This window comes from Zonotrichia leucophrys, chromosome 12 (assembly GCF_028769735.1).
Source record: "Zonotrichia leucophrys gambelii isolate GWCS_2022_RI chromosome 12, RI_Zleu_2.0, whole genome shotgun sequence".
Classification (NCBI taxonomy): domain Eukaryota; kingdom Metazoa; phylum Chordata; class Aves; order Passeriformes; family Passerellidae; genus Zonotrichia; species Zonotrichia leucophrys.
The window spans coordinates 3,367,880-3,394,657 of NC_088182.1; the positions used below are offsets into that span (position 1 = coordinate 3,367,880).

The 26,778-nt window shown below is 42.4% G+C and overlaps 1 protein-coding gene across 1 annotated transcript in view; it reads right to left on the reverse strand.

The window, feature by feature from the left end:
- Positions 1–1,125: 1,125 nt before the first annotated feature.
- Positions 1,126–26,778, reverse strand: part of PPP4R2 (protein phosphatase 4 regulatory subunit 2) — a 28,178-nt gene continuing 2,525 nt past the window's right edge. The window contains exons 3-9 of the mRNA XM_064724238.1: positions 10,642–10,812; positions 6,111–6,204; positions 5,271–5,308; positions 4,881–4,955; positions 4,384–4,527; positions 3,846–4,114; positions 1,126–2,894 (exon numbers count right to left, since the gene is read on the reverse strand). Of these exons, the coding sequence (XP_064580308.1) occupies positions 2,581–2,894; positions 3,846–4,114; positions 4,384–4,527; positions 4,881–4,955; positions 5,271–5,308; positions 6,111–6,204; positions 10,642–10,812 (1,105 nt within the window). The 3' untranslated portion in view covers positions 1,126–2,580. The remainder of the gene's footprint in view (positions 2,895–3,845; positions 4,115–4,383; positions 4,528–4,880; positions 4,956–5,270; positions 5,309–6,110; positions 6,205–10,641; positions 10,813–26,778) is intronic.

The window sequence follows — 26,778 nt, forward strand, 5'->3', positions numbered from 1 at the left end:
AACCCTGTACTATGAAGAAAAAATTTCATTTCACTTTCTATTCTGTCATTTTTTTTTATAGGAACCCCACCCACAAACACGCTCAAGCACACGCTGGTTGAGCCTCGCGTTTCCTCCAAGCACAACACTCCATTTGGAGTACGCAAACACAGGATCACAGAGTGCCAGAATAATTTGGGTTGAGGAGGATCCTAAAGCCCACCCAGTGCCAGCCCTGCCATGGCAGGGACACCCCCACTGTCCCAGGTGCTCCAGCCCCAGGGCCCAACCTGGCCCTGGACATTCCATGGATCCAGGGCAGCCACAACATCATCAGTCAGGACTTTCTTCCCCACTCCCAGTCTGAAGCCATGTGCTCTGGGGTGTGTAATTAGGGAATTTAAACCAGATTTCATTAAATGTAGGGTGCACATTTAGGATTAAGATCTTTGCTGTGAGGTTGAAGCATTATTTCAATGTTTATTAGTCTTTAAAATCAGTTGCAGATACAGAAATGGATCCATACCTCCAAATCCCTCTGCAGGTCTCTGCAGGAGTGGCACTAAAGCTGCTCAAACAAACATCTGGAAAGGTCACAGGTGCTTAAAGAACAAGTTTATTGACAATATCGTCACAAATAAACAATCTAAAGAAAATTTCAGAAATCTCTAAACTTAGAAATTTTAAAATTTTCTCATTGGCAAAATATTAAAAAAAAAAAAAAAGAAGTGTAAGATGTCACTATATTCTTAAACTTTCCTAATTTCAATATATTGGTTCAGTCCTTTAATTCGATAACACACATCCAACCCTTCAGCACAATGAAAATGAGTCAAAGTACAATTTTCCTTCTGCAAGGGGATCTCGATCAAGAAGATTTTTATTTTTTTTTTGCAAGCGTCTCCCTGAATCCTGTCTGCTCACAACTTGATAGGTAACATCAGCAAGAAATTACTTTATAAATAGTCCAACTGAGCCAAATTAATTCTGGTATTAACCAAAACCTAAATTTCCCCCAAACAATACAAAGCAGACCATGTAGTACAAGAAACTATCAGCATGCATTTTAGAGGTCATTTTTGTACTTCAGGTACATGAACTTAAAACCAAAGAGGGACAAGTGTGATAAAAATGTACTCAGATATTTCATAACATTAATATTTATTGCTTTATATGAATACTGTATTGAAAGCCCAAGCATTCAGTTTACACACAGAAATTATACAATTATATACCGTTTCACAATGGCAGTGAGCACTCATTACAATCTACAAAAAATCTACTTTACAGAAATTTAAAAATTCTAAATATCAAAAAGGTACAGTTGAAGAAACAGGTATAAATTTGGCAGCCAGTAATTGTGACTGGGAGGTTGCAGCTTGCATGTCTTTAAATATGGGAACTGGAAAATATTGAGTTTAAAGCAGTAGTTTGTGCTTTGAGCTGGTTTGAAAAAAACATAACACTGGCTGTCAAAGTAGCATGTTCAAAAATATTTAGTTCGCTTCCAAAATGTTATACAAATCGTGGTGATTCCTCTGCACCCCTAACCCTTGCAGCTCAGGAACATGACCAGGGTCACACCTCCATCCTTCCCATCCCTGGTGTGGTCAGCCCGATGCCACCTGCAAACCTTGGAGGAACTCTGAGACTTCTCTACAACATTCACAAGCTCCAAGAAGCACTCAAAAAGGCAAATACCTGCTCAATTCTTCCAAGGTATTTTATTTTCAAACATTTCTTCTACAAAAGTTTAAGCTAATGTTTTGATTACAACGTTCTCAACATAAAGCACATTTTCTCATAAATAAATGAACTCCTTTCACTCAGGCACCTCAGAAGTATACAAAAATGTTGTCATTGGAACAGTTCTCTTGGAATGTGTTTACTCTGGTGTTTTCAACAATGTTAGTATTTTCAGGGTTTCATATGGGCCAGATTTCATGTGTTTTGTTTTTCCAGAGGCAAAGTGCCTTGAGAGGTGAACTCAGTCTTTTCCTATAGAAAAAGTATTTGCTGTATTTATCTTTTATAGAAACAGAAAAATATACCCTTTCCCCCTTAGAACACGAGGGTACATGCTGTGTGGAGATGTGTGTGTGAAATGGAACACATTTGAAACACACAACAGAAGGTTCCTTGGTGTGTATTTAAATAAAAATCCGGAAACCAGCCTGAAACCCCGAATTTCACATGTCAAATGTTGAAACTGTAACCAAAATATGAAGTAACTGCTAGAGCTGTCAGAAAAAGACAAGACAAAAAGCTTTCTTGCTTACATACAACTAGGTGTGGTGATCTCCAAAAAAGTTGTCAAAATTAAAATTACCTTCCAGTTTAAAAACTTTTATTCTAAATAAAAAAAACTATACACAAACCACTGATTTGACCAAACGAAAGTTCAGCGGTAAGCAGGACCTGAAGGAGCTGGTATTCACAGTTCTTATCACGTACAACTCTTTCAAGGTTCAATCCATGGAGAAGTTTATTTTACAACCTGCTTCTTTTTGTAAAACTAAAGGTCCACTTTATTACATAAAATTATTTATACAGTGTAAAACCGGAGCCTTATGGAAAATACTGCCTCTAAGTTTATTTAAATTAGTCTTGCTCCATAGGTTCATCTGCAGCTTCTGTGGCTTCATCACTGTTTTCCATCGGGGTCTCTGAGGAGTTCTCTGGAGTTTCACTGGCATAGGAGCCCAGCTCTTCTGTGGCACTGCAGCCAGCTCCACTGGGGGCAGATGCACTGGTGTCACTGTCAGCTGAGTGCAAATCCTTCTGTGCCCGTGGCTGCTCAGCCTCCTCCATGGCACTGCTCTCCTCAGAGCTCTCTTCAGCCACACTCGAGCAGTCACTGTCTTTGGCTGGGTCCTTTCTGTCCGCACCAACGCTCCTGGGAGACGTGAAGGACTCTGGGAACAAAAAGCACAGTGTCACCAAGGGGTTTGCCAGCACACCCTCACCATGCTCCTTTCCACTCCAAGCTATGCTGAGCACAACTTCTGCAGCACAGCCAAGGACAGGAAAAACAGACAAACCCCACTTTTATTAGAAGAGATAAAGAGTCAGAGCCACCTTTGCCAGGATATCCAAACTATCCCAAAATACAATAAAAAAAAAGGTATGCTGTTTAACAGGTAGCTTCACTTAATTACGTTTCACTGGATAAAGAAAAAGTTTAAGAAGTAACTTTTTTCTGGCATCCCCACACCCTCCACTTGCTTTCAGAAGCAGTTTTTTGGAAATTATGAAGCCACGGCTGTTTCAGGTGTGCAGCCATCATGATCTACAGGAACGTTGTACAAATACATGAGCCACAAAAATAATTCAAAGTAAACTTTGAAGAATATGTAAAAAATGAATTAGTCCCTTAACTGCAGTTATTTACTTTTTTTTAACTTATGTACAGAGCCTGCCCTACAAAGAGATAATTTTTACTGTTCCAATAGGATGTGGAGATATTGTTGCTCAGCCTCCTCAGTGGAAGAATATAAATTTGTATCTGTATTTAAATAAATTCCATAATTAATAAAGATAAACAGAGCTGTGACCCATCCCCATTCTGGAGAAAGGATGAGAACACCTGATGATAGCCTAACACAGGGATTCTTGAATTCCTGGTGCACCCTGGTCTAATTCATGGCCTCCGAAGATTTTAAGTACCCCTGTGTAAGTTTCAAATTGAGCACAGAACCAAGGAAAAAGAAAAGAACAGAATTGCTAAATTATGTAAAATTCAAGTATGAACAAGCAGCTCTTCTTTAAGCACAACTGCAGACCTTCAGCCATCCCACAGTACTGGTCTCCAGCAAAGAAAATCCCAATTCCTTGGAAGCAAAGGAAGACAGTGAAATCTGAATTACCTTCCTCCTCTTCCTCTGTACAGTGCTGTCTGGCACAGGAAGCATCTTTTTCTTTATCCTGAGATGTAGAGGATGCTTCTGTCTCTTCCCCCATGCCTGAAGAGACTTCACTGGAGGCAGTTGGGTTTGGTGCATCTCTGGCTTCCCCTTCCTTGTCAAATTTAAGTCTTTTTACCTCATGTCCTTCAGCTTCTGCAGGATCATCCTCAGAGTGCTTATTTTTCACAGGGCTGCTCTGAGCACCTTCTGATTCAGACGCTGGTGATTCACTACAAGCAACAAAACCAAATGTAGCTTTTATTGCAGACAAACATTCTGTAACTTGTCACACTTTAAGAAAAGAGTAGCAACTCCTTTGATTTAAAAACATTAAGTAGTAACAACAGAATTTGCTCCACTTTCTACATAACAAAACCTCAAAGTCATCACTCCTGATTTAAGACTCTATTATGCATCCCTTAGAGGGTCAGTTTTTTTAAACTATTTTTACAACATAAATAAAAAAACATGAGCTTCAAACACACTCCTCCTGACAAACCTGTGTTTCTTCTCCTCTGTTTGCTGCAAGCTGGGCTCTTTATGCTCTGTGCTGTCTGGCAAACCGTTGGTTGTCATGGGAGCTGACAAGGAAACCTTCGTCCGACTCACGGGTCTGGGGGTCCCAGGGCCATTTACATTCGATCTTTAAAAATAATAATGAAAAGTTAACCCAGCCTTTCAGCCAGGTCATTTGTTCCTACTTGGCAGAAAGTAGTTATACCTTTTCTTTAAAAGATCAACAGAACTAAAAATTAGATGAAGGGCATTGCTGTTTTATATTTAATAAAACGTTCCTTGCCTGCAATGTGCAGATTTGATAAAGAATTTAAATAACAATGAAGTTAAGAGAGATCAAAATACAGAGTACATGGCCCACGTGCTCATGCTTCCTCTGTCCCCATTCCCCAGTATCCCATTCACACCTCATTTTTAAGGGTGCTTATTCCCACAACTCCACTGCTTTGATCCAGAATGAACCCCTGGAGCCAAACTCACCTGTCAGTGTACCCTGGTGAATTCCCGGGGAACATAACACCATTCATCCGATTTAAACTACTGGAATTGTTTTTCCTAACAAACAGAACAACAACATGTTATTAATAAAGGAACTTTAAATCACTTCAAGCTTGTTTGCACACAATTTCCCAATCCCAATCTTACAAAGCCCCCACTGTCAGTCCCCAAGGGATTTTATTTATTCCCAAATTATTACACTTGCAGGCACCATCCCTGCTGACTGAACTGTTGAAAACAAAAGCTGAACTCTGCCTGTTTGGCTTTTAGATACAACTACTGACAGCAACAGAGGGACATCAGACACACACATGCATCCTCCCTGTTACCAACACAAGCTTGAAGTTCCATGGAAAAGAGGATTATACTCACTCTGAAGATGGATATACACAGCTGACAACCATGACATTCTGTAATATACAAACAAACATATCAGGAGATCAGAAACAGAAGCTTCAGCTCCTGACAACATTCCAGAACTTTTAAGAGTCACAGGATTTTGGTCCTATCTGTTACAATACCTCTGCTCCCTCTGACAAGGTCAGGCCATCATTACACTAAAATTCAGGATTTTATTCAGTTTGTTACTGTCCAGCACATTAATCCTCAGGCCTGAGTGTCTGTAATTTCTAACTGAGGGATCTCTGGAGAACAAAGCATTCAGAAATGCTGAAGGATCCTGTTGTGGAACCACATTCTCCAAGTCTCTTCCTGGCTCCTGAAGGATCCCACGCTCTGACACAAGCCAGGTAAGACACCTGTGTGCCCTTCTGAAGGCACACTCTGCTACAGCACAGGATTTAAATACTGAAACAAAGGACACTGGAGGGAAGGGGCCTCCCTTCCTCACCTCTGGATCTACTCTGAAACCAAACATGGGAGGGAGGAAATTCCTGATCAAAAGATTCAGGGTATTTCTAACAAGGACTCCATACAAAAACTGGCACCCTGCACAAACTACAGGTGGAGCACTGCACAGTGATTGGGAAACACAGCAATTGCAGCCCTGAGATTCATTTTTGTCTGCAGTTATTTTTAAATTGCTTTTTGCTGCTGAAAGGCATGAAACAAACTCAGACATTTAAGAGCAGCCATTGGGTGCACTCTGGCTCTGAGCCCCAGGGAAAGCAGCAGAGCCTGGGGAGCAATTGGGAAGTTATTAAGTGGTGCCTGTGACTGTGGAGCTGTGTTTTCTCTCACAGAAATACATACCTTTTCCACACCTCTTAGGAATTTGTCTGTTCCTGTGTAATTCCTCCTAGGATCTGTCAGCAACTCACAGAGTCGCTGGATAGTGAAGGGGATGCTGCAATGAAATAGATTTGTAACAATTTAATTTTATTTTATAAGTACAACTGTTAGGAAGCAACAACGTTATCAGTTTCTCCCCCTAACTGAGAAGGAGGAACAAAACCAGGACTGAAATTTGTTACCATGAGCAATACTGGGTTTATTTTCTCCTGTCTCATACAGAGCTGTTTCCTGTGCTCACCACCACAAAACCCAAGTAGAATCCTAAACACATCATCCCACATCTCACAGGATTCATTTAAACAATGAAAAGGAAATCAGATCATCAACAGTAAACTTTCTGACTGTACTATTCCAATACACAGAACAGAAACTGTAAGGGATTCAAAACAAATTGGAGTCATACACACTAGAGCTAAAAAAGTCTCAACTTGTAGTTTATTTCAGGTTTCACAAAACACAGTTACAGAAAAAGCAGTAAATGTTGGAATTAGTGGAACCATTATACTTCAGCTGTTACAAATAATCTATTTTGCTACAACTGGACAATGCACTCATCTATCAAGGAACAGATCAGGAAAAATAAGTAGTAATAATAATAAGAAGAAGAAGAAGAAGTGATGTGTAGGCCCATAGGAACCACATAAACACATTTTTGGTTTTGACAATTCTGCACTCAGTTTCATCCCTGGTGAAATGAGAAACTGAGCCTTCAGACAAGCAACACTTTACAAACAATTCCCAGTTACCTGAGGTGTCACACACTTTCAATCCAAGTTCAGTGTCACATTTTAACAAATTTCTGTCCAAATTATTTCAGTAAAATGATGAAGTACCACACATTTTTATAGTTAACTATTGGAAGCTGAAGCCATAAGCATTTAAAAGTTATCTGAGAAGAATGTTTGGTACAATACAATATTTATGAACCATGTCATGGTTGGGAATACAACTGACACCAAATCCAGAGCAGCATCAATCCTGACTGACAAGTATGTGTGTGTGTCCATCCCTGTACTGTAAATTTCTGTCCAAACTGCACATTTGTTATTTTCTGAGGGAGTCAGTACATGGGATCTCCAGCCTGTGTCAGCAGCTAACACAGCATGGATCTCCAGCTTGCTCATTAGCTAAAAGCACATTAGAGATGCCCAGATCTGCAGCAGCTCAGTGCAGAGAGGTCAGCACAGCTCCAATTCATCATCCCACATGACACTGCACTTGAACTAAAAGGCAGCAGAACTCAGAGAGTGACTAAGTATCAACAATTTAATTATGTTTTCCAGAACTGCCTGTACATTATGTTACTGAGGAAGTCCTAATCCTCAACAAACCAGAAAAACCACAGGAACAAGTGTTCCTTCTAATTCAGTTTATTACATGAAGGCTCTTAAGCTTGGCAATAGCTCTGGCTTTATTAATTTCCCTTCCCTTGCTCTTCATTGGTCAACCAGGAATGTTTGACACCCAAATTCTTCATAAAATTATCAAGCTTAGAAGAGACCTTAAAGATCAAGTCCATACTCACAATATTCAGATTCTGCACAGTGCCTTCTTTTAAATCACAAAGAATTTACTCAATTTTTTCATATTTCCATATAGATAAAATATTAAATTGATCTTACTATTTCTTGTGATGGTCATTTTGGTTTTGGGTTGGAAACTCATAATTGAAGAGATTTTGCTATTTTTTAATAGAATACAGTCCATTCAAAAATCCATTTATTCAACAGAAACAAAAACATACAGATTTTTAAATTATTCTCCACCAGTCAGATCTGTAAGACATGCTGGGAAATCAGTGCCTGGCTAATTTGGGTTTAGCTGTACTTTTAACTGGTCCCCTGGAATGCTGTGACATGAAATGTTTTGGAACATCAATGCAGTGCTAATTCCCCAAGTACAACAGAAAATTCAAGAATTGTGCAGCCTGCAACTAACTCCAGAAGGAAAAGCTGTAAAGCTGTGGTGGTTATTTTTTTTTTTTAAACTCTCTGATATAATAAGTTAAAAAGAAAAAGGAAAAGCCAACTCATTTCCCTCCAAATTCTTCCCAGCAAAGTGAACTTCGTGCATTGAGCAGCAGATGGCACCCGGTGTCACACAATCACCCCTCTGCACAGAACTCCTTCAACATTTACAAATGCTTTTAGTTGACAAAACCCAAAGTTAACTTCACCTCAGGAACCCTTTCTGGTGAAAAACTATTGCTTTAAAATAGTTCAACAAGGTGATTTTAAAAGAGAGGCAATTTAAATTGGTGTAAATCTATAAAGGAACACCAATGTCAAGTTTGTGAGCAGTACAAGAACTGATTGTAAATACTCAGAAATTCAATTAGCTCAGCACATGAGCTGCATGAATAGTCCTGATCTAAGGTAACCACTTAAAATTCTATACCAACACACTCAAAACTGCACTTCCAGCACTACAGTCCAGAGTGAATAACAAACCAAAAATTCATTTGGACAGAACTGAAGAGGGATCTGGGAACATTATTTAGAACAGCTATATTAAATTGTAGGGGGAAAAAAACCAAAAATGAAATGTGGATTATGATTATTTTATTTATGCTGTGAAAACTTCTCTGTCATCAGAGATCCCAAATAACTGAGAACTTGGAACTTCCTTGTTTCACTAACAAAGGATAAAAAAATGACAGAAGTTCCTACTCCAAAGCAATTGTAAGAGAACTAAGAAGAGAATCTGGCTGGGCAGACCTGTGAAGACACCATGTCACATAAGATACAGACAGATTAAAACAGCCAGTTTGTGCTTTTTTTAAAGGCACTTCAGCTAGAAATGCCCAAAACAGGGGTCACTCTCATTGTGTTATTTCTTTGACTCAAATTAGAAGTTTGTACAAATTTGCCACTTTGAATGAACTCCTTCCCTCTCTCTTAAACAAACACTAATAAAATGTCCCAATAATAAAGTCACCTCAAGTAGGTTCCTTGTCTGCCCTGGTACCCCGAAATGACACCCACAGCCCTAAAGCAGCCTGGATATACAAATCACACAACCCAAAACCTGCTGCTGCTGCTGCTTTTTGGACAGATCTTGACGTGATTCAGCTTTTCCAATCCCATCCTCCCTGTGGGGGTTACAGGATTTACTCTGCAGTCCCAGCTCCTGAAAGTGCCCAGGCATTATTTCCTTTAAGGTAACTGATGGGTGCAGTTTGCCTGCTCTGAGCCCGGCAGTTTCAGGGCAGAGCATGAGGCAGCTGAGCAGAGCTCCAGCTAAGGATGGACAGAGCACAGGCACAGCCTCAGCTCCAGACTCTCATGCAGAGGTTTGCTCAGTGCACTTGGGAACAACAGCAGATAACAGCAGCCCATTCATGAGCTGGCCCTGGGAGAACATGACCCATTCTGTGGGCAATGGAACATGAACAAAGAGCTGGGGGAGGCGGGACAGAGGCACACTCGAGCATAAAGGATAGGTTTGGTTTGAAATTCCTGCAGTGAAGCAGCCCGGTGTAAATATTGGGGAGCTGAGAACAAGCTGAATTTCACATTCTTAGAAGTCTCCTACATGAGAGCAATCGTGGGGGGAAGAGGAGATCTGACTTAAAACTCCTAAACTGCAAATAAATGAAGTAGCATGGAACAATGACAGTCTAAATGATAAATACAATACTAAGGACATGTCAGTAGTGCCCCTGAACCTGAAATTTCAGAGTATCAGGAAAGGCAAGATTTAGAACATGCCCATTTATCAGGAAGCTGAGAAAAATGCTGAAAGTCTCTTAACAAGCACTGAGCACCACAAGCAGGATGACTCAGCTCGTGGCAAGTTTGTAATCCAGTTTAACAACAAAAATAGTAGGTAAGCTAGTAAAAAGGACACACCAAATAAGACAAAAACATCAGGAGCTTTATTTGAAAGGAAACAAAAACTTCCAAAATTAGGAAACCAGCAAAGGGCACAGATACATTTCAATCTAGGACACTGTCATCAACAGATCAAACACCCCATGTCCTTCATCAGTATCACTTCAGCTAGAAATCTGAATCTGGCATAATTTAGTAATTCCAGCCCAGGTACACCTCTGCCCCCTGGTCACACCCTGCTTCTCACAGCATGGTTCTTCAAAAGCCACAAAACAATCAGGAACTGAACACCAGAAGACCTCTGTCCATTTGGTATTTCAAAATGCACTAAAAGAAGTCTGACTGGACTGTCTATTTAATCTCTTAAATGCACACAGTAATATGATACTTCTTTGAACTGCACTGTGTAAAAACTAAACACATATTGAAAAAACAAAGTGAATGTCAGCACAGCATGTCACATGTCACACTTTTCATTCAGTGACACAACAATAAAGTTCAGAAACTACTGTAATGTATTTCCAAAGTGTACATTTGCTTCTGCTCATCTATGCAAGGAAGCAAAATGAACAGTCACAGAGACAGGACAAACTACTATGTTAAAAACAGGGGAAATATGTTTGTTATCCTGATCATAGAAAACAAAGGATACATACCCATTAAATCCAGTAACAATTTTCAGGATTCTTTCTTTCATCTCTTCAAAGGGAATATATTCCACGTTTGGATTGGGGGGCCCTCTTGGTTCAGGAGCTGAGGTTCTGAAATCATCCATGACTTTCTCCAGTTTGAAAATAAAATAGCCTTTAAACTGAGACCACTGAACCCTGCATAAAACACAAGCATTGAGACACAGGCAAGTTAGTCCTAAAGCCAAGAACAACAGTGTGAGTTTATGTTTGCATAGCAGCCTTCACCCTGGCATGCCAGCCCTGAGATAAACGAGGCAAGCAATGCTGGGCTGTTTTCCTTCCTGAGTGTAGAGCACGGGAACTATTTCAACCATTACATGGAACAATGGTGCACAAATCAACTGCCACCAACAGCAGGGGAAGCCATTTCCTTAAAGAACCAATATCCATGGACAAGGCAAACCTAAACCTGAAATACACACGTGTCTATCCAATGTAAGGGAGCCTACAGCTTCACTGAGCTCATAACAGATGGAAGGGGAAACAAACAAACAAACCACAAAAACCCACACCAAAAATACCCACCACACCAAACCATGGAGTTGTTCAAGTTTGAAATCCATAGAGCAACTGTACACAGCATTATCTGCTCCCCTCACAAAACCTTACCAAAGGCCTTTGTAACTCCACACACCCTAAAAACATCTCATGGTACCTCTTCTTCTCAAAAAGGCAAATATTCCTGTATCACAGTTGGCACTTGCTGACAAATAACTGAGCAAAACTCTGACTCCCAATTAACATTCCCACAGCAGTGAGCTATTAAGATGGCTCCCCCTTACCTCCTGCCTTACAGCTTCAAGTTTCATCATGGATAAAATTGCAGATTTTGACATTTTCAAGCAAACAGGTCCCTCTCACTGGGTACAAGCCCCTGCCCACCCATGGCAGCCACAGGAGGCACTCAGGGCCTCCCTGGGCTGTGCATGCCTGGGCAGCACAGGGAGCCACGTGAGAGCAGCAACCCATTCCCTTCAGCATCGATTTGTTTCTGCTCCTGATGCAGGAGCTTGCACAGCTCCAGCAGGAGAAAAAGAACAAACAGGGAGTAACAAACCAACAATAAAGAAAGAGAGAAAATGATCTTTGACATTTCTCTGTAACACACACGCTCTGGCAGGAGCAGGCTCAAAGCAAACCAGTGTAAAATGTGAGCCCCTGGACAGCCCTTCAGCTCCTGCTCAAGGCAATATTCAATACACAGAAATCTATTTAGCAAAGGCTCTGTCTCTACAGCCCTGCCTATTTCTGAGCCCACACAGAAATATGTGGGGCTGAGCCAGCTGTCTGTGCTGGGAAGCACACGTGGTGATGTTTGCTTCTCCAGCACCACCAAACCCCAAACCATGGGCCAGGGAAGCTCTGGCAGCCTGCCTGCACCAGAACAGCAGGGCCACGTCATCTCTGCCTTGATTTTCTCCTTTGTCTCCAAGAAATAATTATGAGATGAAAAGGGGGGAAATACAGCTCAGGTTTATCTACAGAGATCCAAACACAAAGCCCTGTCTTTCACCAGGAATGATACATTTTGCAAGAATGGAATTCCAAAGAGGAAAGCAAAGCTCTGTTTTCCTTCACAAGAGACCTTCAGGCACCTCACAACAGGAGGGATCACAGGACTTAGTGAACAATAATAAAAATTAATAAATAAATAAACATCAAGGTCCCAAAAGGGAATGTATGGATTAAAGAGCACTACTGAGTCTAGCTGGATTGTCTCCAACCAGCACTCTACATCCAAGGCAGAACACCATAATGTTCCACTGTACACTATCAGGCATTACTACTGCAAATGTTCAATTAAAAAGCTGTGCAATTCTGCAGTGTCACCACCATGAAACCAAAGTGTTAGTAACAAATCACAGATTTAATACATCAACAAACCACAGCCACAGTAAATAACCCCATGACAGTGTGGGATCACTCCCCACAGAGCATCCCAAGAGCTTTCCTTGCCTCATGAAAGGGGATTCCACTATTATTCTAAACATTCTTTGACAACCCCATTTGGATACATTTCCACACTGTAAAACTTGATTTGTTCTTTGTTTTCACTGTTACTTATTTCTTGCTAAATAGTAACACTTATCTTTTCACTGACTATTTACCCACCAGTGTTTGAAATAAATCAGCAACATGAGGTTTAAAATTGCAATCTCCTGCCTGAAAGCAGCACTCACCAGCTCCTTCACAATGCTGAAACTGCAGAAAACAAAGATTGCAATGTTGTCCATATAGAGATGTTGAGAAAACTATCACTTGGATTTCAAACTACACATTTTAATTAGCATTTCTCCCATTATAAAAAGGCAAAGAACTCACATCTGCAACACACTGACTGACTGACACAGCAAGCAGCTCTGAAGCTGCACTCCAAAGCACCTGCTGGCCAGCCAGGTGCCACAGGCCAGGTCCCACACAGAGGCAGCAGGGATGGAGGTGAACTCACCCTGCCAGGGATGCCAGGGTGAGCACAGAGAGCAGCAGCAGCTCCAGCCAAGCCCCAGGCGCTGCAGGGGCTCAGGCTCTGGTTCCCAGCCCCCCTGGGCTCCTCCTGCCCGGCTGCAGCAGCAAAGCTGAGCTGCTCTGAGGCCGCTGTCACACCCAGTGCAATCCCAGACACAGCAGCACTCAAACAATGAGCACAGCTGTCCTGTGCATCTCTGACAGCACTGCTGGGCAAATCATCAACTCCTTTCTGACCAAAAGAACCAAAATGATTTCTGCAGGCACACTAAGATTTCCTCAGTGGAAGTGATCAGAAGTGTCACAAGAGCCAAGTCACCTTTCCTGTTTGACCAGTCCATGACAATGACACGTACAGTTGGCACCAGCTGCACTTTACAAACTCACGTGTCCCATCTCAACCCTTCCTAGCAATGGCTGAGCTTGGCAGTACAAAATTAAGATTACAAGTCACATATCCTGCTAGCTATCAAAGCAATCTTTATCTACAACTCTCGAATTTTTTTCCCCATTCATGGAAAGACTGGTTGCTTAGAAATACAGACAACACAAGACAAACAAGTGCCAAATATCTGTTTTCTAGGAAAAGAAAAATATTCCACATGTATCATAAGCTTCCTGAGAAAACCCCTTTTTTCTCTGCTTTGTTACACAATGTGAGAACCCAAAACCAAGACAAAATTTTTGGTCAATATTTGGTCAATATTTTCTATAGTTAGATCAAGAGCCAAATGGAAGCAAGAGAAATTTTTTCTACTCTCTGCTTTATGTACAAGCCCATTAAGTTTTATACACTGGAAAAGAACTGATAAACAAGATAAATTCTGTAAGAAAAACAAATTGAAGAAATTCCATGGAAAAAATACTGTTGATACTTTTTTTCAGAGCAGGCTTGTTTATAAATACTTGCTCTTCCCACTCAGCATTGCACATAATCAGCCTTTTCTTCCAAACCATGCTCTTCCTGTCCACCACACCAGCTTGGGAATTTGTATCAGAACTTTGAGAGCTTTCAGAGCCACTCAAAGAAAAAAGTTACTGAGAGCACTGCATGATCTGAAACAACACCTTCAAAAATAATACCTACAAAAATTAGCTGATCAGTATGAACAGTTATTAGTATTAGCTGATCAATATGAAAAGTATCAACAGTATTTTTTCCATGGAATTTCTTCAATTGGTTTTTCTTACAGAATTTATCTTGTTTATCAGTTATTTTCCAGTGTACAAAACTTAATGAGCTTGTACATAAAGCAGAGAGTAGAAAAAATTTCTTTTGCTTCTATTTGGCTCTAGATCTAACTATAGAAAGTACTGACCAAACTTTTCTCTTGGTTTTGGGTTCTCACATTGTGTAACAAAGCAGAGAAAACAGAGATCTTTCTCAGGAAGCTTATGATACATGTGGAATATTTTTCTTTTCCTAGAAAACAGATATTTGGCACTTGTTTGTCTTGTGTTGTCTGTATTTCTAAGCAACCAGTCTTTCCATGAATGGGAAAAAAAAATTCTAGAGTTGTAGATAAAGACTGCTTTAATGCTAGCAGGATATGTGACTTGTAATCTTAATTTTGTACTGCCAAGCTTGAGCCATTGCTAGGAAGGAACTGGTTTTCTCTATGGATGAGACACGTGAGTTTGTAAAGTTCAGCTGATGCCAACTGTACGTGTCAAAATGTTTTGGTTTGCTGCACTTTCCTTTTAGAGAATGATGGCTTTGTAGTTATCTACATTTTCTGTACATCAAGGCACCTTTCACTACAGTATCTGGGTCAGCCTGTGTAAATGTACCTGCACAAAGAGCTCTCCTGGCCTAATGAGCCTGGAGTTCCACACATGCTCCAAAAAACTGAGGAAAAAATGCCAGCTCATCATGAGAGTCCCTGCTTCCCTCCAAAGGGAAGATCCTGCACCATCCTCCCCTTTACCAACCTCAATGATTTGCCCTGGCATACAAAAAAACCAAGAGGAAGAAACTGATTTTAAGTAAAAAGCCCTTAACAAAAAAAAAAAAAAGTCAAGGAATGGCTGAAGAGGAACAATCAATCACAGCCCTGCAGAACTACAGCTTGTATCTACACAGACAGCACCCACTGCAAATGTTCCCAGGGCAGACACAACGTTGGCAGTTTAACTCAAAAATTTAATTGGTTTTAAAAAAGCACCTTTAAAAGTCAAGCAACAAATGAAAGCATGGAAGCTCACACAGAGAACAACAAATTCAGTCTTTCCACCTTACTTAAACACTTTATACATGGTAAGAAAGTGCCTCAAGGTATGAGAAGATGTTTAACACCAAATATTGCACCCCAGTGCAGGCCCTGACCTGGCAATTTCATTGAGCATTAGAAACATGAGAGAAAAATGGATGAAAGATTTCAGTGTTTGAAGATGCTCAGCTGTATTTTCAAAGTCCATCAGGAAAGCAGACAGCACCTGACCAAAGAGCCAATCCTACAAAGAACATCAGCAAGTTTTGAGAAGATTTACATATAATTAGAGAGACAAGGTGACAAAAGGCTAGGAAAGGGTGAGGGAAGACATGAGACATGAAAGGAGCCAGAAGGGATTAAATCAAATGACAGGCTAAGCAAAAAAATTGCTAGTTAATTTATTTTTTTCCCAAAAATCCTACACATAACTAACAAAACCCCAGAATGGGATCAAAATTAGTAGATGAAGACAAGAAACTTAAACTCTAAGAGGAAAGCCACAAAGGAGGGATGGGGAACTCCACAGTCAGAACATGAAACAGTAACACTGAGTCACTGAGAGTTGATGAAGCAGCAAAAATATCTCCACTGCACAGGGAAGAATAAAATACAACAACAAAAAGAAGAGAGATTCATTTAGACACAATCTAGCACTGTCAGAGCAGAGTCATGGAAGAACACAACCCTAAATAGCTCTGTTCTCTAATAACAGCAATCAATCTATTTCACACCTGTACTTGAATTACATGATTTGCTCTTGGAACTAATCCATTACTACAGATCAACAGAATTTGCCAAGCAACATCAACCAAGTTTAGAAATGCACCAATTCTACTTGCTGAACAGATCCTCAGCAGGGAACAGGCCACCTCAGACACAAAGCAGGGCAAAATTTGATGCAATGCTTTGATTTCAAAGAATGAGTAGCAGAAAGTTGCTTGCAAGGAATGACTGGGTCTCTGCTAACATGATTTGCATAGGATTCATCCTTCCAAACATGCATATCCAAACAAAATTGCATTTTACATGGAAATAATCTGATCATATCATTCCCAGGGTGTAAAAGACATCCCCCCATTCCCTTATCTCCTGCTCATGCAAAATGCTTGTCCTGGAGAACAGTGAAAGCAGCTTTCTGTCTTGCCACAATGGTTACTGGGGAGGAGAACCAGCTCAGTATCTGCACTGGTGTGTCACAGAATTAACTGGTATCTTCTTCTGACCACTGGACAAGTTTTTATACTTGATTCTTTGGCCACTTGTTAGAGTCATTTGGGAGATAAGGTATCAACAAAAAGAGCAAAAATATTTAACAAAGTTGTTTGGGCAAGACCCAAAACAAAGACAAAAATCCCTACTATTTTTAAGGGAAAACAATCCATGTTGAACAAATGACACGGCTCCCTCTCATGTATTTAGCACTGCAAGGTTTTGCTGTGAAATTGGAGGCTGGGCTGCCAAATCTCCAGGAGTGCAGAAGGCAACTCCACTGATTTACTCATCTCCATTTAACAACTGACAGAAAACATCAGACACAGCCCTGGGGGAGTGCATCTGGCTCATCCACTTTACACAAACTCTGCAGATTCTAAGGTTCAAACTCCAGTAAGATTTATTGAAGCAAAGCAGGACAAAATCTAAAATTGACTGAAGAACTGGAGGAAGAATTCAGAGCGCCTGAAACAAGGCTAACTCCAGAAATGAAAGTACTGCAATTGTTCCATAAATCTTTCTGGAATTGCCTTACAGATTAGAGGTTTAATTAAGAAAAACATTATATTGAAGAGATGTTAAGCTTCCAGAGACCCAGCTATGTACTTAAAACATGAAGAGTCCCAGGAGTCCTGGTGGGATGTCTGTCTTCAGATTTCACAGTGTTTAAGTTCATTACAAAATTACTTGATTTAAATTTTAAGAGGATGCCATCTGTTTTGGAGAGATGCTGAATACCACACAGAACATAAAATGAAACCAAAGTGGATCTACTATTGATTCTGTTCATTGAACAGGCCATAAAAGAAATATCAGAACTTAATAAAAGGAAATAGTTCCCTCTCCACACTTCTCCCACTACTGGCTCTCTGACAAGCAGAAATTTAAAAACAAACAAACAAAGAATCAGCACAAAATACTCCCACCAAATTAGTATATTTAGGATGCAAACATTTAATGTCCAGCTAAACTGATTTTAAGGCAATGTCCTCAGAACACCCAAGGAAAGAACCAGAGGAAATCTCTGAGGGAGTCACATAATATGGAATAAGAGATGTCAGTCACTGCTGTTACCTTTGCCCCTCCAATTTTTGCTGACTTACATGACAGTCCCACAGAGAGCTGCTAGTAGGAAACAGGTGTTTTGAAGTGATTTGCCAACTTCAGTAACTGTTTCTTTTCTTTTTTGTCTTGTTCTAGAGCTCATAGGAGATGAAGATATACTCTAATACACAGTAATTTTCATCCAAAACAAGTGAATTCCTTTGCTATTCTGGTCAATCAATGGGATCTCCAGAACTATTTGCAAAGTGAAAAGGCAGAGAAAATGAAGTGCAGGCAGCAATGACACACCCAATCAAAGCCCTGGCAAGGTGTGGGATCTCAGCACCTCAGGACTGAGGTACCGAGACCACCCTTGGGGGGCTCGGGAGTCCTGGAATGTTGCCAGAAGTGTCGGCTGTTAACCGAAAGGTTGGTGGTTCGTGCCCACCCAGGGACGCCAGCTGTCCGGTTTTCGGCTGTTTGGATGGCCTGGAAAGGCCCGGAGTGGCCTTGGGGCAGCCCGCGTTCCAAAGGATGAGAAGAGGCTTCAGTTCTTTTCTCGGTCTCGGTGTTTATTAATTGTTTATCTAAAAGATTTTCTTTCGGCCCGACAGAGCTCTGCTCAGCAGCCAGCCATGAGCACACTCCCTGCCCTCCGGGCGGTCACCTATCTTTATACCCATTGTTACGTGTACAATATTTATCATTTTTCCCAATACCTTTCACCCTTATTGACCAGTGCACTTTTAGTAATGACCAATCCCAAAGTGCCACCATCACCACAGAAGATGGAGGAGAAGAAGAAGAAGAAGAAGGACAGGACACGCCCCAATTCCTCCATCTTACTTCTCTAAACCCCCCTGTACAGAAATCCTAAACCCTGTGTTTCACTCTCTAATTAACTAATCCCTTCACCATTCACCCCGGTGAAACCCTCCTGTCCTCATACAGGTGTCGTCTCCTGTGTAGGATCAAAGTCCAGCCACCAGACACTGCTGGCAACATTCCAGGACTCCCGAGCCCCCCAAGGGTGGTCTCGGTGATGGCACCTCAGTCCTGAGGTGCTGAGATCCCACAGCAAGGCAGCACTTTGCAGCAGGCCCTTGCACGGCCCGTGGCTGCCAGCAGGGAGCAGAGCCCAGGGCAGGCAGGAGCAGCCCCAGCGCGGCCCCTGCCCCCAGGCCGTGCAGAGAGCAGTGGCAGGAGCCTGCCCGGGCACTCTGTCCTGTCCTGTCCCCCTGCCCGGGCACTCTGTCCTGTCCTGTCCCCCTGCCCGGGCACTCTGTCCTATGCCCTCCCTGGCAGCACCCAGGGATCCCCTCCACAGCCCAGGGAGCTGCAGCTGCCCAGGGAACCCTTGGAGGATGGCACCGAGGCCACGCTCAGCTCTTCCCTCGGGTGTCTCTGTTCTACTCCCACTCCCTCCACCTTTTCATGGTTTTGAATCAATCCTAGCCTTATCCAGCACACCCAAATTTGAGATCTATTCAGTGGCTGTAAACCAGGATACCTGGAAATACACAATTACACAAAAAGGGTACACAAGTTAAAAATTTTAAGAGCTGCCTGTAAAACACAATTCCCAGCATTTTCAGACCAGCAAATGAAAAAACCCAAACCTGTTGCCATTTCACATGTCAGCTTTCATACAGGAATTACTATTTCATTATTTAAGATATAAACAGATTGATTTTTAAACATGTGTACTTTCAATTTTTTTTCAGAAAATACCACTGGCCATTTCTGGGATAAAAAGCTGCAGCACTGAACTCCCAGTAAGAGGGAGCTGAGCCATGCTGGGATCCCATCCCAGGGCAGAGCAGGGGGTGCTGAGGTTCCCACAGGGATCCCATCCCAGGGCAGAGCAGGGGGTGCTGAGGTTCCCACAGGGATCCCATCCCAGGGCAGAGCAGGGGGTGCTGCCCCACCAGACACTCAGCCCTGGCCTCTGCCTGCACCAAAAGGGGCAAGGCTGCTCTGCTGCTCCCACAGGTTCCTGTGATCCCACACACAGGGAGGGGAGGCACATCACTGATCTAACCACAACATTAATGCTGCAGATAAGGCTGAGTAAGGTGTGAGATGTGACTAGCAGGGAGCTAAGCCATTTCTTTAAGCAGCAGCACTCATTTATCAGGTAAAAGAACATATTTCACCTCATTCCACTCTTGTGTCAAATATTCTTTGTATTTGAAACCTATTTTTCTATTTGTTGTGCTTTAACAGTATTTTGATGCAATGATTTTGCACAGTGCTGCTATTTTCACCATTCACACAGTGCAGATTAACAGGGGAAATTCCAAACAATGACAAGAGAGTTACACTGTAAAACCCCCTGAACACCAATGGAGAGTGGCTTCTGGCAAGCAAACACCTCAGCCTAACATCAAATCAAAGCCTTAAACAAGGGCTAGATCCCTGATGAGTGTTCCTAAAGGATTTCCAAGCCGAGGTGCTGCTGTAGGGTGAATGTGCTGAACACTGAGCCGTGCTGCAGCGTGCCCCTGCTGGGAGAACACCGGCAAAGCCTCGTCCTGGGGGAGCGTCCTGTTCCCTTTCACCTGATAACTCATGTAAAATTAAACACTCACATTTTATCTGCAGCAGGCTTTTACCTCATGTTACCTTTCACTTTAATTAAAAATATATTGAAGAGTTCAAAGGAGGAAAAACTGGTATTTCCCACAAGCACAGGAGGTGTTTTTCCATTTTCACTGATTGTTGTCAGCCTAAATGCAGTCTTTGCTCTCCTTGGGAGCACAGTGAGCTCATCCCAGAACCAGGGAACTGTCAGACATTACAACTACAGCTACTTCAGTAGTGAGTGTTCACCTCTGCTGCTTGCAAATATCCACTGCTCTTGCCAGGAACAACAAAGATTAAGACTTAGTTATGGAAACAAGCAGCTGAAGAAGACATTAAAGCACTATCTGTAATCATCAAGGGACTAATTCTAATCTCTGCTGATAAATATTCAGCTGACTCTAACAGAATATAGCTGTCCCACAGAACAGAAACAAAATTTCAGGCCAAAGTTTTCTAAGAAGTACATTTGTGAACACAGTTATCTAAAACCAAACCCAAGTACCTTTCATTTTCTTTTATTTTAAAGTCAAAAACTGACCACAGAACAAAAAAGTACAAGATGACAACATTCTTCATTCAAAAATGAACTTCCTTGTAGCAGAGTAGAAAGCAACACAGGACACCAATGTTGCCTCAGGTATCACCAGTTTGCCCAGAATAACCAAATCCACAGGAGAACTGCTGCAGCTCCTCTGGCCAGCGTGGCTGTCACTGCTGGAGGAGCTGCAGCCACAGACACAACATGATCAGATGTTTATTGTGCCAAGCAATAAAGCTGGGAGACCAGATTAGGAAAATGCACCCTGGGCAGCCCCTCCTGCATCTCTGCTGCAGGGAGTGCCTGTGCCTGGCACTGATGCAGTGCCCCAAAAACCCACAGGCCTCACTCAGCTCTCACACAGCTCTGCTGGGACCAAGGAAATTGCACTTGTTACTGATTCCTTCCAAACCAGAAACAAAAGCCACCCAAGTGGCTTCTCCACAGGGCAGCTGAGCTGGCACATGCTGAGCTTGGCATGCCAAGGTTGCCCTCCCTCACTGCCCTAACCCACAGGCATCAGGGGTTTGTGCATCATCACACTCCCCTGCCACTTCAAGCCAAGCATCACCAGGTATTGGCATCATGGAAATTTTGTTTTCAAGTAGCTTTATTTCTAAAGCTGAGACCTGCCAGACATGTATCAGCTTTGTGGAACAGCAGCATCAGTTTGGTTTATCCACAAATTGATAATCCACCTTCCCCAAGCCCACCAGACTGCTTTGTACCCCTCCTTCTCTGTGCACTACTGCCCTGCTCCTTCCTCCAGGGGCCACCAGGCACAAACCTTGCCAAAAGCTTCACACAGGAAGAGGGATCAAGGCTCACCAATTACAAAGCCAAAATGGACAAACATCCTTGCCACAGAGAAGTGTAATGTAGAGTGAACAAGACCCAAATGCCTGGGAAAGTCCTTCAGATGAAATATTAACAAGAACAGCCCCCACAGAACAGAGATTTGAGGCCCACTGGAAAATATCAGAGGTCACACTGAGGCAGCCACTACAGCAATGTCACTGCAAGGTGAAGGTACAAACCAGGAGAAACCCTGAGGGTGACAACAAATCCCAGCAAGCAAGGCAGAGAAGTGAGCTTGAGGAGAAGGATGAGCACAGAACACAAGTAAAAGTGATCACCAGAAACACAGGCAACTGCAGGAACCACCAGAGAATGCATGGTGGGGAGGTTTCTGTGCAGTGACATGGACTGGCTGCCAAAAAGATTATCAGGAAATGTGCTTACAAGAACTGTGTACAGCAACAGGGAAGGAAGGCACACTAACACTGCAAATCTGAAAGTGCAAACAGCTCCATTTGTGATTAAAACAGCCCAATCACTCCAAAAACCTCAGTGCTGCAATCAGAGCTTGCTTTCTGCCTTTCCTCACACGTGTGTTCCACAGAGAGACCAATGTTTATTAGGCTCAGTTCATCACACACATTTTACAAGGGCAGTTGAAGTCTGACCTTTACACTGTAAACTCCACTCCCAACAGATATGAAGTGGCAGCATTTAAAATAAAACACTACAACAGTGTGTGCTTCCCAAAGCAGCAAGTGATTTCATTGATACTGCTCTCAGGCACTGCAGCTACACAATTCACACATACAGAAATTTTTGTTTATAATAGAGGTAAAAGAGCAAGGAAGACAAATTAGTGTTGACAAAGGTACATCAGCAGGCTTTCTGACCAAAGATTCCTCCCCTTTCCAGACATCAGTGGAATGGGAATTAGTAGGGGTAATTCCAGATGCTGAAGGGAATGGAGTTAGTGAGGAATAACAGTGGACAACAATGCAAGGAAGTTTACTTACATCTCTTGCTTTACTGAGAGCATGGAAATGGAACAGGCTTACACAATCAAAGGCACACAGAAAGTGCTTTCAGAAAAATAGGATTGTGCTTATTACAACAGAAATCTGAGAATTGTTTTATTTCATGTTTTAAAAAATCATAAGGAATTACATTCCCCAAATAGGCATTAAGATTTCCAGAAAGTAAGTTGTCTCCAAATCAGGAAAAATGCTAGAACACACATATAGAGCTAGACAAATGCTCACTGAATAAAAGCAGAGACATAGTTAAAGGAAAAAATAGACTTAAATTTAAGCATGTGAAATAAGCCAAAGAACATATGGCTAAAAAAACCTATACATTTGTAACAAGAGAAAGGATATTACACAAGCCTTCACAGTACATAGTTAAAACACTTAAACTGAGATGCAAACTTGTTCTTGTAGGAATTCATGGCTACTGTATCTTCATTTAGCTCTCCTACAGCAAACAAACTATTTCACTGCCCTAATAAACAAATAGGAAAGTTAAACTGATTCAAAAAAGCTTAGAAGTGTAATAAGAAAAAAGCTCACTGCTACATAAATACACGAAACAGCATCAAAAGGTCAAAAGTATTTTTGCCATTATCTTTGGTGGAGCTGCAGTTATGTAACTTACATTTACAGTTATGTAATTTACCAAAGGCAAATCATCCCTGATCCACCTGACGGCTGCCGAGGAGGGAGGACCAGAGAACGCTCAGCTCACCCTGAGCAAAGCAAAGCTGCAGCCCCGGTGCAGCCCAGGCTCCACTGCAGCGCCAAAGTCCGGCCACACCACACCCAGCTCCACAGGCGGCGCTCAGAGCCCGGCAGGGCACCCACCCCCTGTGCTGCTCAGGGAGCCGAGCTCTGGTGCTCAGGGCACCCCTGTGCTGCTCAGGGAGCCGAGCCCTGGTGCTCAGGGCACCCCTGTGCTGCTCAGGGAGCCGAGCTCTGGTGCTCAGTGCCCAGCAGGGCACCCCTCTGCCAGCCTGGGGGAGCCGAGCCCTGGTGCTCAGTGCCCAGCAGGGCACCCCTGTGCTGGTCAGGGAGCCGAGCTCTGGTGCTCAGGGCACCCCTGTGCTGGTCAGGGAGCCGAGCTCTGGTGCTCAGTGCCCAGCAGGGCACCCCTGTGCTGCTCAGTGCCCAGCAAGGCACCCCTGTGCTGGTCAGGGAGCTGAGCTCTGGTGCTCAGACCGCCTCAGCAGGGCCACCCACGGCGCTCTGGGAGAGTGAGCTCTGGTGCTCAGGGCACCCCTGTGCTGCTCAGGGAGCAGAGCTCTGGTGCTCAGGGCACCCCTGTGCTGGCTGGGGGGAGCAGAGCTCTGCCAGCCCTGCTGTGACCGAGGCTGCTGAGGGAAACACGGGCTCTGTGCTGAGTGCCTCAGGGAAGGGCTCCCTGCCACCAGGGAGATGGAAACAGGTGCCTTTCTGAGAGCACTGGGCCCAGGATGCTCCATGGAAATGCTCTCCCCAGGGCACATGGTCAAGCAGTGAAACAGAGCCAAACTGAGGGTATGGAATTGCCATCGCTGGAGACTCAGAAATGCTGCACAAAGCCCTAATCTATTTTATTTAACTTTGGAATTAGCTCCCCTTGGGCACAGGATCTGCCTGGATCACCTCCACAAGTCACCTCCACCTAGTCTATGATGACAGCACCAATGTCCAGATTTGCCCTATACTCACATGAATTAAACCTGACTCAAGAAACTCTGCAGAAGTCACTTATGTTGGCCCTCCAGGAAACAGCAAAGAAACAATTTCTGTTTTCAGGCCCCGATGAGGTTCAAATAAACATTTCAGAGCTTCCAAAAGAATTTCACTAGAGGAAGAAATGAAACCAGAATGTATTTTAATGGCTGTTTAAGCTGCACTGAGGGGAAGAACCAGTGTAACTGCATCACGTCCTGGGCAGTGCTCTCTGCTTAGGCCCAGAAGGGTTTTACCATTAATCACTCCTGCCTACAAATGCACTGCTCCAGATTTTGGTCCTTCACCACTTTCTGGATTCCTTCACTGGCAATAAGCTTCTGCATTATACTTTCCACTACAGTAAACCATTAAAACTGCACTTTATAGGTTCCCTGCTCCAGGGCAAGAGGGAGGGAAATGCATAAAAAACCAACATAAAATTTTTGATTGCTTTAGTTTTCAAAGTTTTATTTTCCACTTTAGAAAAATCTAGTTTTCCTTTCCAGTCCAACACATTAGAGTTTCTTGGTGAAGTACCTAAATAAATGGTTTTAAAACATTTTTGCTATTGAAGGGGCAGAGTGACTCTAAACCCAATAGAATTTCCTAAGAGGTAAAAGAAAACATCTTAAACACAGGACACAAGATCACAATTGATAAGTGATCTTCATAACTATCTTTAAGAGTTCTTCAGAAACAAGAAAAAAATGTCACTGTTGCATTTTACTTCTAGAACTGCAATGCTCTGATTTCTATCCCATCCTTTAAAGCTCTTTCTACTTCAGAAAAAATAGATAAGTGGATTTCTTATAAAAAAAAAACTCATCCTGTTTCTAGAGTCTTTCAGACACAGCTAAGTACCAGGAGTAACACATTTCCTCCCTCTTCACTTTCCTCAGTGCTGCAAGTCACTGATCTGGTACAAACTGGAGACAAGGAGGTTATAACAAACTTCCCTCACTGTACTTGGTCTCACAAAGGAAATTCCACATTAGTATCTCAGTAAAAAGTCAGCTTAATTGAGGAGTATGTTACTCTGAAAAGAAGAAAAAAATTCCTAAGATTCAAGACAACTTTAAAAAGGTTGAAGAACAAACTTTATACTATATTTCACCTAAGGCTAAGTCTTACCATGGCAACTGTTAAGAAACAAAAATATTTCATAGTAGCCAAGCAATCACCCTTAATAAAGGAAGTTTAGACTGGCTCCTGTAAATGTAGGCCATAATCTCACCAGCAATTAAGTGAATGGTTAACTTTGCACAAGAGGAAAACTTCAAAAAGATGAAGTGAATGCACATCATTGTATGATCAAGATTTTACTGCACAGCACTGATAACACACCTAAGCTTACAGTGATAATGGAACCAAAATTAGCAATGTTTTTGTTCCACACCTCCCTCCTAAGTGCAAAAGACCTCTAATTACAATACAGATACTGAGAGCCTTATCACAGGAGCAGGGGAGGCTTTATCACCTCTCACCCTGTGTTCCTCCCCTCAGCACCTCTCCAGGACAGAACTCGAGGATCAATGAACTGAGGCTGTCCTGAAGAGCCAGGACTGTGAGCAGCTCCTGCCCAGGTTCCCAAGGAGCTGCAGAGGCAGCTGAGCAGCCCCAGTGAACAGCGAGCCAGGGGCTGAGCAGGCCGGGCTGCTGCCACGGCAACGCCAGCGAGATCAGAGCCTCACCTAAACCTGCACCTACCTGTTCCCAGCTCCCCCATGAATAAGCACTCTGAACCAGTGGGGGCAGGGAGGTGCCAGCAACCTTACCTGGGTGAGCTGCCTGTGATCAAGCTGGCAGGAGAACCTCAAACATCACTTTAATTTACTTCATTACTACCTTTTCAAACTAATTTTACTGAGTCACCAAGATCTGCTGCAACCCTGTCTGGAAACACATGGAGGATGAGAGCATTTACCCCAGGATACAGACTGCAGTTCATCCTCTAAAAATCAGAATTCATGACAGAACCACCATGTAACTCTCCCAGAACTAACAACTGAACACAAAAATATTTCACATTTCACTTGTCCTGATTTGCCTCAGTACTTTTTGTTTGTTACATTAGGAACAGGCTGTGACTGAGTAAGATCCATTGTTGTTCAATAATCAAGTCTGCAAACCACGGGTGTAATTACCCCTGACTAAACCATCCTCACTGCTTGTTTTTTTCAAGTTACACTCTGAAGTTTGTAAAAATCCTAACAAATGTCATGGCAAACTAGTATTTTATCTTCTCACTCCAAAGTATCTGCTGGTTTAGATTCTATTACACAAAGTTATTTTTATATAAGTGGAAATAAAGACTATCTAGTGCATTTTAAATTTGCATGTATTTGGTAGGTCTGCCTATTCCAGAATACTTGTACTTGTCAAGCTGTACCAGCTCAAAAGTACATTAAGTTCTTAAAAGGCATGTTAGCAATCTTCATATGAGTGATTCCCAGGAGATTTTAATTTTTTTCTCATTTTTTCCCTGATATTTTCACACATAACACATCAGTGAACAAACAAACATCTTTGA